Raw genomic sequence first — 12,689 nt, 5'->3', positions numbered from 1 at the left:
GATTGAGGTACGAATGGTAAACGTGCCGAACGTTCTACGCCGAATGTTCCAGAGACCCACGGGGTAGATGGGGACTCCGCAAGGCGAGCCCAATCAGTCCAACACCACCTAGACAGGAGGCTTCCGCCTGGTCTCCTCTCCCTCTATGAAACGTCATCGGACGTTTCTGTGTGATGTCACTTCCGTGACCAAGTTTTCGTGACAATAGACCTCCCAACTTTGCACCCCCTTCCAAGCACGGAGAAAGACGGAGCTCTATGTCATAAAATATCTTAAAGCTCACCCATGCATTGCAACGATGGTATGACCGTGCGGGCTGACAGCACGAAGCTTCTTCGTGACTTCTGTTGTCGCCCGAGAGCTTACAGAGCACAAAAGTTTGATTTTATATATTGAGTAGACAAAGTATAACTGAGTACAAATATTTACCGTTGGTTTGCATTAATTGGAACACTTTCTCATTATGCTTGCCAGCAACCTGGTAATAAATGATGATCAACACGCGGCAATGCACATGCTCGTACACTTCGCCTTCATTAGCCTTCAGCGCCGCTCACACACTTGCAAACGTGTAGGACCGCGAGAGACACGACCAATTTTTAAGCCTCTTGCGACGGCGTAGGACGGGATGCGCTGCTGCGGAGCAGGTACTACGCAGTCTCAAGAGGATTAAAAACCGGTGTTGTCTCTCGCGGTCCTACTCAGTTGCGAGTGTGTGAACGGCGCTTTCAGCTAAATATTATTTGTGTTCTCTGTGTCCCCTTGTGTAATGCCCAATGGGGTCTCAAGGGTGAATAAATTAATAAATGAAATGAACGAGACAATGTCAGTCTTTTACTATGTCCTTGTGTTTTGCTGCCTGTACTTTTACAAGTATATGTAGCGTGCAGCCGGACGCAAAAACATAGTCATAATAAGCGTGTCAACCAATATAGTCGTTTTGTATATCTGTCCCTGGTACTACTGCTGCAACACGTTTCTCGTGTTTTGTTCTTTTTCATGCCCGCTGACCGTACAGCCTGCAAGGACTCTTGGGCCACCGTGTGCAGAACAGAGACAACATTGAAAAGGTAAACACAGTACGCTTTACGCGTTCATTGCTTACAAGATTCGTGGATGATGATGAATAAAAAAATATGTCGGTTGCCCACAAGTTTGCTCTAGATCCACTAGATGAGCTCTGCGTAAAACAGAGCCGTGTAAAGAGAGAGTTTGGTCGACGAGAGGAAAGAGCAAAGCCAGGGCGTGCACCAGACGCAGATAGAGGGCTTGATATGCTCTCTTGGCCAACCAGAAGCCGAAAATAATTCCCTAGCGGTAATAGCGAGAAACAGTTTTAATAAGTGCGTAAGAGTTCAATGTAGTAACTCTTCGTGGTTGAAAATATGGTGCACGTGATGTTTCGATTATGATCATGCAAAAAGATGTAAGAAAGAAAGGTGCCGCTCGAACTCTATTGCTCGGACGAAGTCTGACCGCTCGGACGGCACATGTCGGGCCTTCGGCGCCTGGAGTACGGATTATGTCAGTCGTTCTGCTAGTCGCGCACGCTTTTCATATCTTCTATATCTTTATATATCTTTCACCATTTTGTATGACCGCAATCGAAACATCAGGTACACCATATTTTGAGTTACCGAGGGTTACTTCGACCCACTTATTGATTTCACTGATCGCGACCACCGCCAGGGTATTATTCGCGGCTTCTGGTTGGCCACATTCAAATTTGTGAACACGCCCTGGAACACGCCTAGCCCCTTTCAGACAATAGCACCCCCTCATCTGCCTCCTATACTTAGCAACGAATGGCCAAACTCTTTCCATATACGACTCTGGCGTAAAGTATCGGCACTCGATTCCCTGATTCTCCTACGGGCTCCGCCATTTTGCTGCTTAGTGTAGAGCGGGCGCCATTGGTAATCGCTACGATTTTGAAAATGGCACTTCCTCCCAAGTTTTTGGTAGGAAAATAGAAGATTCAGATTTTTTTTTACAGTGTATATACACCTTGTATGAATTGTATAAGTTTTTATATGTTTATTGCAATAAAAAATGGGTAAAGAGGACATTTAAGCAACTCTTATGAGTTGTGATTGCGAAAGCATGAATCTCGTTCTACCACACCCTTAGTTCGTCTGCGGCGTATGCGACGTAGTGGCGCGGCCGGCGCCACGTTTCCCAGGCGGACGGCCGAGCGCGCGCTCTCGTGAAGTGGCCGCGCCATACACCCTCCCTGGAGTTTGCCCGAGCGGGGTTTGACCGCCCGTCCCGCATCGCCGCACCGCTCTTACCGGCGGCCGGGCTGCTGCGTGCGCTGCGCCGCCATGGAGAGGGCTTCTCTGGTGGCGTTTTATGGAACTACGCCGCACGAGAGCCAATGGGAGCCTCGTTCCTTGATGACGCGTGCCAGCCAATGGGAGCAAAGTTTATCAGAAATCGGCTTCACTTGGCTCCATTGGGAAATGGGATTTCAGGTGCCGTTTGGCCAACGTTTGGCGTGGTTTCAAGGCTAATGAGATCGGTTCGCTCCATGGGACAGTTAATGCATTAGAAATATGTAAGAATTTGTTTTTAATATGCAAGAGGCGTACAAATTCTGCTCACCTTAGCTGGATGTATCAGGGCAAACAGGAATACTAAATTGTGGGTGTCGTCAATCGTGCTTTACTTTTAACACAGAAAATGTTTTAGCAGCCGGATTTCATAAAAGAACCGTCACGAATAAGCGTCACGAAGGGCCGTCACGTTAATTTCCCCGCTAAATTTGGCTGGGAAATTAATGGCACGTGACGTCAATATGCCCCGCGAAATTTAGCGAGGAAATTGACGTCACGTTACTACGTCAAGTGACCTCAAATCGCGTGACGTCAATTTCTGTGTGGTGGTAGTTTGCGCTCAACGCACTGTTTTCCCTGGTCTTTGTAAGCATAATCGAGCTTGTTTGTTTGTTTGTTTTCCTCGCCTTTAGGAGTACCGGGACATCTCGACCATGTGCACCACGGCCCAGATGGAAATCCTGGAACTGGAGCTGCGCGCACGAGCCATCCGGTCCCTGATGCAGGCGCAGGGCCAGAAGGCCACGTCATCGTCGTCACCATCATCGTCGAAGAAGCAACAGTGACCACCGACATCGCCCACACCCGAAACCATGAAGACCCCGACGGAAGCAAGACTTACGAAACACAAGACGCCCTAAAATTCCATATCGCGTGCTTCTTTTCTTATTTGTTTATGTCTATAGGCGTTATTAGAGAGCTTTCGTCGCTGCAGTTCATCTGTAAAAAAAACTTCAAGGAATCGTTTTTTTTTTTCCTTTGATGTCATCTTTGCGCGCGCTTTGTCTCTTTTTCTAAGTTCATTAAATCCCGGATTTTCTGCGTGATAAAACTAGGTTGGCTATGCTGCTCATTACGGTAAAACTCTTGGTTGTGGGGCGTACAGGACACTACTGCATTTTTTTAATCTGTGCGCGAATGTGATTTGATCGGTATGCTGCGAATAGGCAGGCGGGTGTCTTACTAGGGGGTTTCCGCTGTAGTTTCAATGAATCACTTTTTTTCGCTTCTTGGTAATGATATTGGATACTCCGCCGAAGCCTTTGCGCGTGCCTCGTATTGGTATCGTTATCGGAGCGCTCAAACGATCTACTAAAATTCCCTAATGCCTAGTATTTTTTTGTTATGGTTACGTGGCCGTGTCTATCCTTTTTAAAACTGCAGCTTGTGAGCTGTGAAGTAAGCTGTGAAGAAGTCAATAACGTGTCTATTCGTACTTCTGTTATCTTCGCCCGTGTCTAAATCATGAAATAATTAGATACATCACTCTCTCCCTTTTACTCTAATATCACCGAAGCATGTAACGAGTTATTGAGTGCTACTCTGGTGGGTCCAAGCTACTCCGACATGTAATAACACGTGACAACAGAGACGAAGCAGTGCTGAGCGGGAGTAGGTTTCCGAACGCTGAGGGACGAAACCTTGACTCTGGAATGAGACTCGGTAAATTTTGGAACGCGGCGTCGACATGTGTTCAACTGGTTATAAGTATCAATATTTGTACCCTGTTTCATCTGTTCGTTTCTTTTTTGTGTGTGTGTGTGTGTGTTTTTTTTTTACTTGTGGGGCTAGAGCGCATTGAATTTTTGGTCGTTCTATATATTAGCGTGTGGGTCTTTGGTGTCAAGATGGGTCTTTGTGTCAAGTTGTGTCTTTGAAGGCATTTCGTCGAATAAAAGTTTCATACTCATTTCACTGAAGCCTTTTATCCTAACGAGGTAGAAGTATGGAATGGTCACCCTGCTACTCTCCGCAGCGCCCTGTGTCCATGGGAGTATAGGAATAGTGTGCGTTTTCAGTCTAGCTATGGTACCGCGCATCATGTTATTGACCTAGAGTTTGAACGAACAATGCTGAGCGACATAGACCAGTTAGTCGGTCAGTCTGCCCCATCATCTGTGCTCCGTTTCAACATAACTTGGTACAGAGCAAGGGCTATGGCTCCCTCCAGCCAATCAGAGCGACGGAGAAAAGCACGTGACTGCAGCTCTCCGTTGGAGGAGTGCACACCAACGAGGCGTTGTCACGTGCTTTGCTCAATCTAACACGCTGAGGCCTTAGTTATTACCATCTGCCAAGTTGTGCTGAAAGGGAGTATAAATAGTGTCGTCGTTTTACTACGCAGACCACAGTGAATTCTTGACCATTATCGCGCATTTATGCGATAAGACAGTTGAGACTGTTTATCGGTTTGACAGTAATGTCAGATTATCTTACGAAATAGATTTATATCACGCAAAACAAAGAACATCCTAGCTTTTGTGGCTCGCTGTTGACATCCTAATTGTGTCTGAATCGAAAAGCTGTCTGCGGCATTCCGTTGATTTTGGGAACCGCTCATTGAATTTGCGATAATTACCCTTCTAGAACGCGGCCTTTCATGTTGACATTTATATTTTGGATAAGCCTCGGATTTCCCTCCTCCTAATGTGCCTGCATGAAGTAATGCGCCAAAAACTAGAGTAAATAGTAGGTTAATAGACTGTGGAACCTGAGTACTGGATTGCGATCTAAACCCGATTAGTCCGAAACAAGGGAAAGAAATCCCTATCAATCAAAACTCAACTAGAATTGGACGGCTTGCATCGTCTCCTTTGGCAACACTGGGTGCGGGCGCTCCCTCGCTGCTGGTTCACGTCGGCTCCGCAAATTTCCAGGGTTTGTTCGCAGAAACAAGTATTTTTCCAGCTGAACAAGCACTGTAACATTGCCATGGACTTCCACCGGACATCCCACATCCAGTTTTTAGAGCGCAGCTCTTGGGGGTCCGTTTCCGGGTTGAGTGGCGTCAACGTCGGCGTAACCGCGCTCGTTGCATTATGGGACGTCACGGTTTCCCCGCTAAATTTAGCGGGGAAACTGAATTGGTGTGTGAGGTCACGTGATGTCAATTTCCCCGGTAAGTTTAGCGGGGAAAATTAATCCACTTAGAGGGAAAATTTCCCCGATAAATTTAGCGGGAAAATTTTTGCTAAATTTCCTGCTAAATTTAGCGGGGAAATTTTCGCTAAATTTCCCGCTACATTTAGCAAGAAAATTTCCCCGCTAGCTGAAAAATTTTTACTAAATTTAGCGAGAAATATAGCTAAAATTTTCCGCTAAATTAAGGGGAAGGAGGAGAGGAAGAATTGGAGAGTACGGAAGGGGAGGAAGGGCACACCCTCCCCTCCGTACCCTCCCCTCCTCCTCCTCTAGAGCTGTGCTCTAATTTCACATTATAGAAAATTGTAAACATTTTTTTTTTTAGCCTTATGATTGTTTTTGTTTTAATTTTACGACGTGTTTACTTGACTTTGCTATCAGGAAATGATGGACCGGCACTCTGTTGCCACCACCCAAAGGCACCTGAGGCACCTGAGGTCATTGCCGCAAAATGTACAGGGTGTCACAAATGAAAATTTACACGGTCTTTTTTACCGCAAAAATAAACTAGGCATCGCCGAACGCTCATTCTCCGTCCAAAGGTAGAGCTAGAGGTCACAACCAGATGCCAAAGTTTCAGCCCGATCCGATTACTTAATCAAAAGTTATAACTGATTTTCTGAAAATTTCAATGGGAAAATGGAGCCCATTTTTGCCTGTTTTCGGTTTCTGGTGCCATAGAGCCCCATGTGTTCGAAAACTCCGGCGGCCACCATTTTTCCATTGAAATTTTCAGAAAATCATTTATAACTTTTGATTAAGTTATCAAATCGGGCTGAAACTTTGGCATCTGGTTGTGACCTCTAGCTCTACCTTTGGGCGGAGAATGAACGTTCGGCGATGCCTAGTTTATTTTTGCGGTAAAAAAGACCGTGTAAATTTTCTTTTGTGACACCCTGTACACTAATAATCTTACCGAATTCGGAAAGCTATCTAGGAGCCGTTCCGCTCAGCCAATAGGTGAAGAAGCCTTTCTTTCGCGTGTTTTCGCGGTTGCAGATGCTGCCGGGTCCGCTCCATGGGATAGCTATTGCCTTCGCATTAATAAAAGTAGCAGAAGTGACTTTATCGTTGGTGTAAGATGGGCCTTTCCTTCGCCTCCACCGAACCAGCCAGCCGGAGGGTTCTTCGTGGTTTGGTTGCCGAAGGAAAAAAACGATGCATTTGGGGTTTAAAACGTGTCCGTCTTGATAAAATTACACCAAGCTAATATGAGATGCACCCGTATAAAGCTTAACTTGACACATGAAGGGGAAAATTAGTAATGTTCCACCAGGAGCGCGTACTTTCTTTTACTACTGTTCTTGAGGTAAACACGAGTATAGAAGCTGGGTTGCATCGCTTCACTGAAGAGAGACGATTTCACGTTCGCAGGAACAACTGCTTGGTTCTGATGATTATCGAAACAGCGACTACCGCCAGAATTTGTCTCTTGCGCCAGAGTCCCACAAGAGCGACGAACAAACATTCGACACCGGCAGACCTCAAAAACACACATATCATGCACGCGAAGGTATCCACGGGTAGGCATGTGATGACTCGGTGCTCGTGGACCAAGCACGAGTAATTGCAAACCTGGACACGGGTTTGCAATCAATCTCTCTGGCGGTCTTACTTTTATTGCGCGCCAAGATCGTCAAGTCATGGAATACAGGTACGCAGCCGCACCTACTGCAATGTACCGCTAAGTGGCCAGCGGGGGAGGAGCTGTGTTTCGCAAGAAAGTCCCTTTTGAAAACCATGCTGCTGTTTAAAGAAAAAAGAATGTGATGATACGTGCCTCATGATATTGGAGTAGAGGATATGCTCAAATAGTTTGCACGAAATGGAAGTCAAAGAAATAGGGCGATAATTAGATGCGGAAGAGCGACTGCCCTGTTTAAAGGGATACTACAACGAAATTTCGGCGCTCATTTTTTGGTCTATGTGTGTTCAAAAGAGCAGTATCACATGGAACATACCAATATCTTGTTAAAAAAGTCTCGAAAAGGAATTTTAAAACGAATTAAACGATTAGCAAAGAGCACCTGGTGGATGTCGCTAACGCCTCGTTTGTAATGCTCGTCTAGGAACCTTGACAGCTAGTGACGGAGGTTGTCTCGTCTCCGGCCACAACGAGAGAAGGGGGGAAGGAGAAACTCCCCTCTTCTCGAGAATCCCTTTTGTGTGTCGCAAAAGTCGCTATTGTCCCCCTAGGAGATTGTAGGAGATTAACCCGTCACTCAAAATTCATACAAAAGCAGCCGCTTCGGTGGCTGGAAAGACTAGGCCATCCTCTCGACGTCAGCCTCGCCGTAGCTTTGCTCGTCTTGAGACGACCTACGTCACGATTGCGTGGATGTCACGTGCTTTAAGCTGGGCCTTCTCCGAGCGCTTGCCAGAGTGGGCCGTCTATAACAAAAAATACAGCCACCAGGATCAAAATACAAACGTGCGATTGTCATTTACGGATATTGTGGATCATATTCAACCTATTTTTGAACACGACGGGAATATTTCAAATTTCGTTGAAGTAACCCTTTAAAGACTGGGATAACCCTTCCCACCTTCCTGTCAAATGGAAGGCAGCTTTGAGGTAAGGATCGATTAAAGGTGAGTTTCAAATACTCACTAAAAATAACACTGTTTTTTTTTTTTTTTTTTTTTTTTTTTTTTTTAGAGTTGATGTTGTCGGTTTTAGCCAACGCTACTAAAACCGTGAGTTGGGTTTGCCCTTGGTATCTCTTGGGCGCCGCTGGTCAGTGTTTGCCTTGCCCAGTGGTGGCTGTTTCAGGGGGGGGGGGGGCAAAACACGTACATGCCTTGCCCACCCCCCCCCCCACACACACACACACACACCCTGAGAACTGGGGGGACAAGCGCCCCCTTGCCCCCCTTGCCCCCCCCCCCCCCCCCCCCCGGTTAGTACGCCCGTGCTCTTTGTCAAATTTCAATGAAACGTGCGAGTGGGAGTTATCCTAGGGGCCCTAATCAGGAAACTTGGCAAAACAAGTCGGCGAGGAATTCGACCGCCATAATTCGTCGGCGCCAAGGACAAGCGCGGCGCCGGCCAATCTGATCTCCGATTTCCTCGCCGACTTTTCCGCCGTGTCCAGATTAGAGCCTCAGGTAATCGCCAATATGGCCCCTCTCAATTCTCCTCCTTCTCAATCACGTGAGGTTTGTGGGTTTGTAGAACGGTTGAAAACTGGGCTAGTTGGTTTTGGTAGATATTCATCCTGGGCGCACAAAAGACAAGGACACGCGTTCAAGAGTACTTGCCTCTCGTGTTTGTTTTCTATTTTGTCCCTAGTCATTTGTGCACTTTTTAACCACAATGGGTTTGCGGTGGTCAGGAGGGAGGGGGGTGCGACTCATATGCCCGCATTCCCTCCTTAGTAAGGGAACTGGAGAGAACCAGAAAACGCAGAGCAATGTGAACGAGGATGAAAATGCAGAACTGAGCAAAATATCCCTGCAGGATAGAGTGCCTCAATGTTGTTGGCGGCGCAGCGGCCAACAACATTGAGGCACTCTACTGCAGGATAACTGCAGGACGCTAACGGGCGCCGTCTGGTGCAGGTGGTATGTTCGCGCAACTAGAGCGCTGAATTGATCAGAGTTGCGCACGTGCACGTTTCACTTCTCCCGGCGATAAAGGTGTATCCACACGACGGACCGGGCCACGGACCGATTGATCACGTGATGCGCGGCCCGCGGGCCGCCCGGCTGCAATGAGCATCCACACGGCGGACCAAAAGAGCAGACGACAGAGTGAACGGGCCGGCCTAACCCTCGACCTCACAGCTCCGCCAAAAGCATGCAACGAGCTGCTTTGAGGCTATTTGTAAGGAGCCAAGATGGAGGTTGAACGAAAGAGACTTTTGGCCGCGGTGGCCGTGGCGTTGACTATTGACGACGAGGAGGACTTAAGTGAACCGAAAAGGGCATGCATCTATTGTCCCACAGAGCGGGGAATCGCTCCACGAGCGCGATGAAGTAAAAAGTTGCATCGTCGCACCATGCCGCCATCGTTGCACAACAAAAGGTTCGTCTTCTTCGTCTTCAACAGCTGGCGCCAAAAGAACACGACTTTGGATTTGGATTCCAATCTAAACAACAAAAGTCAGCTTGTTGCCAGAATTAGCACTTCAATTATACTAAAAACGCCGCGGTCCGCCGCCAAGGTCCGGGCGAGAAAAGCGTTTGGCATTTCTCAGAAGCGCGGGCCGCGGACCACCGGCGGACCTCGAAAAGTGGTGACGTAAGATCACGTGATGCGCGGCCCGCGGACCAAAACAGCAATTTGGTCCGTCGTGTGGATACACCTTAAGGTGTATCCACACGACGGACCGGGCCGCGGACCGATTGATCACGTGATGCGCGGCCCGCGGGCCGCCCGGCTGCAATGAGCATCCACACGGCGGACCAAAAGAGCAGACGACAGAGCGAACGGGCCGGTCTAACCCTCGACCTCACAGCTCGGCCAAACGCACGCAGCGAGCTGCTTTGAGGCTATTTGTAAGGAGCCAAGATGGAGGTTGAACGAAAGAGACGTTTGGCCGCGGTGGCCCTGGCGTTGACTCTTGAGAACGAGAAGGACTTAAGTGAAGCGAAAAAGGCACGGGGACATCTTTAGGTCCTACAGAGCGGGGAATTGCTCCACGAGCGCGATGAAGTAAAAAGTTCCATCGTCGCACAACGAAAGGTTCGTCTTCTTCGTCTTCCGCAGTTGGCGCCAAAAGAAAACGACTTTGGATTTGGATTCCAATCCAAACAACAAAAGTCAGCTTGTTGCCAGACTTAGCACTTCAATTATACTAAAAACGCCTCGGTCCGCCGCCAAGGTCCGGGCGAAAAAAGCGCTTGGCATTTCTCACAAGCGCGGGCCGCGGACCGCCGGCGGACCTCGAAAAGCGGTGACGTAAGATCACGTGATGCGCGGCCCGCGGACCAAAACAGCATTTTGGTCCGTCGTGTGGATACACCTTTAACGGGATGAATATTGCTGTTTGTTTATTGTGGGGTACCGAGATAAAGGGAAACATAGGTCTAGTAGATTGAAAGCCAAAAATTTATCAAACTCAAATTTTTACAGTAGGTGGCGCACGCTACCGCCTATTACAAAATATGCAGGCAGTCGTGAGTACAACTAATCCATCCACGTATTCACTTTTTCGATTTCGCTCAGTGATTTCCCTTGCGTGCTTCGGTTTCTTCTGCAATTTCGGTTGTTTTCCCCAGGTGATGTTTCAATAAGAGAAACTAGAATGCGCTTTAAACCTAACATTCCTGAGAAGTGAAGAAAGCAAGACGACAAACAAAGTGCGTCATGTATCATAACAGAAGGCGTGCGTCGTCGGGATTGTTGGAGTGGAGTATGTTTGACCACGACGGATCCCCCGACATCTGCGAGTTCGACGACCTCCCAAACTGTTCCCAGCGTTCGATCAACCAGCTAAGTCTTAATTCGTCCTGGCCCATCGACGACATCTGCACCAACAAAACCGTGGTCTTGATAAACGAGACTCCGTCGGCATCGCAAGAAATACAGACAGACGATCCGGGCTCAAACACGTCAGGTATTCCAGGAGCTGACAGCTGGGGTTCAGTCTTCAGTGGCGGCAGCTTGACAGCGTCTGCTAGCCACGCAGTAACACGCAGGAAACGAAAGATCAGAGGCGTGGACAATACGTGCGAAATTGACGATGTCAGCAACGACGAATCTGCGAGCCCGCCAGTAAGAAACGTCTTCGACCGCAGACGCTCCTTCACGATAGACGAAACGACAGACGACGAACTAACATCTACGCCAAGTCTAAGTCCTCGAAAGCAGCCGCTCACCACCGCGAGTGCGCAGTGCCAGCCAATGCCCCGCGCCGATAGCCCCCGTCAACAACCAGGCCCCAACCCAGACCCTCCATACTATCCAATGCGAGAAAGTGTACTCAAAAACGGCCTCCAAGAGAGCCTGATAAAAGCAGTTCAAAAGATGGACTCTGAGCTGGCCCTGTGGAACTGTTACAAAGCCAACGCCAACTTTCCCAAGAGACTTGTGTCTGGTGGCCCACCACCTCTAACCGCGAGGATTGTGTTCACAGAGGAACTCTACGGCTCGACATACTTCACCTGCCATCTCGTAGACGTGGAAAGTGGGGCCGACACCCCTGAAACTCTGTCGTTGGTGTTTTCTTCGGAAGTTTCGGAGAACGAAAAGTTCGGCAGGGACACTGTTCTGCGTGTTTACCCACCCTGGAAGGAGTATACGGTTCAGAGCGAGCCCAGTAGAATCCTTACAGCAATACAGTTTTACGAAGTATTGAACAAAGGCAATAGCAAAGTTAAGTAATTCTTATTTCAAACCCTTCATCGTTGCTCGAGGGTTCATTAAGTCGTCTAACAGAGCATACTGGAGCTTAGCAGTGGTCAGTCACACCTCCGACACACTAGTATGCTATTTACACACCACATATATAATTTGCTCAACCCCAATAAATATGTGGATCCTTTATAGGAGTGTCTGCTCTGTAAATTCACAAACAGTAAAATTGTGAAGGACAAGAACTGTGCCGGCTTGTGCATTTCCCAGAGTAAAATAACAGAAGTCTTGCCAGCAGCTGAGAACGGGGATGTGCAACTTTGCTATGTCTGAAAGAAACATTGTGTGCTCGTGGTTCAAGCTAAATCACAGCAATTCTTTTTAACTGAAACACGGTTACAACAGATCTACAATTGAGCACGGTGAGCGAGCCAAACTTAACGACGGAACAGTTGGAGTGCAGGCGTGCATACCCCATGGTCGACCAGTGTTATTCATCAGCAGATGAATGCCACTGGTCGACCATGGGGTAAGCACGCCTGCACTCTAACTGTTCCGTCGTTAAGTGTGGCTCGCTCACTGTGCTCAATTGTAAATCTGTTGTAACCGCTTTTCGGCCTAAAAGAATTGCTGTGATTTAGCTTGAACCACGACCACACAATGTTTCTTTCAGACATGGGCCCCAAAACCCTCTTCAGCTAGTACAGCAATATCCCGAAGATTATCCACCCCCATGTTTGGCTTGATTAGCTATTTTTTTTATATGCCAAAAGGTAGCCCACTTCCAGTAATCAGTGTTCGGATTAATGATGGCCTCGGCAGAAATGCCAAAAGGTAGCCCACTTCCAGTAATCAGTGTTCGGATTAATGATGGCCTCGGCAGAAATGCAGCTAGTTAGCTATGGAGGGGTATA

At 47.9% G+C, this 12,689-nt stretch overlaps 2 protein-coding genes across 2 annotated transcripts in view; both read left to right on the top strand.

Moving 5' to 3' along the window:
• Positions 1-4,246, top strand: part of LOC120849861 — a 290,230-nt gene extending 285,984 nt beyond the window's left edge. Inside the window, exons 7-8 of the mRNA XM_042289457.1 lie at positions 1,019-1,070; positions 2,969-4,246. Coding sequence (XP_042145391.1) covers positions 1,019-1,070; positions 2,969-3,121 — 205 coding nt within the window. The 3' untranslated portion in view covers positions 3,122-4,246. The remainder of the gene's footprint in view (positions 1-1,018; positions 1,071-2,968) is intronic.
• Positions 4,247-10,578: 6,332 nt separating this feature from the next.
• Positions 10,579-11,967, top strand: LOC121048628. The gene has a single exon (XM_040505174.1). The coding sequence runs from the start codon at positions 10,789-10,791 to the stop codon at positions 11,803-11,805; it is 1,017 nt and encodes a 338-aa protein (XP_040361108.1). The 5' UTR covers positions 10,579-10,788; the 3' UTR covers positions 11,806-11,967.
• Positions 11,968-12,689: the final 722 nt, after the last annotated feature.

This window comes from Ixodes scapularis, unplaced genomic scaffold (assembly GCF_016920785.2).
Source record: "Ixodes scapularis isolate PalLabHiFi unplaced genomic scaffold, ASM1692078v2 PGA_scaffold12__126_contigs__length_90152505, whole genome shotgun sequence".
NCBI lineage: Eukaryota > Metazoa > Arthropoda > Arachnida > Ixodida > Ixodidae > Ixodes > Ixodes scapularis.
This window is presented reverse-complemented; position numbering and strand designations above follow the sequence as displayed.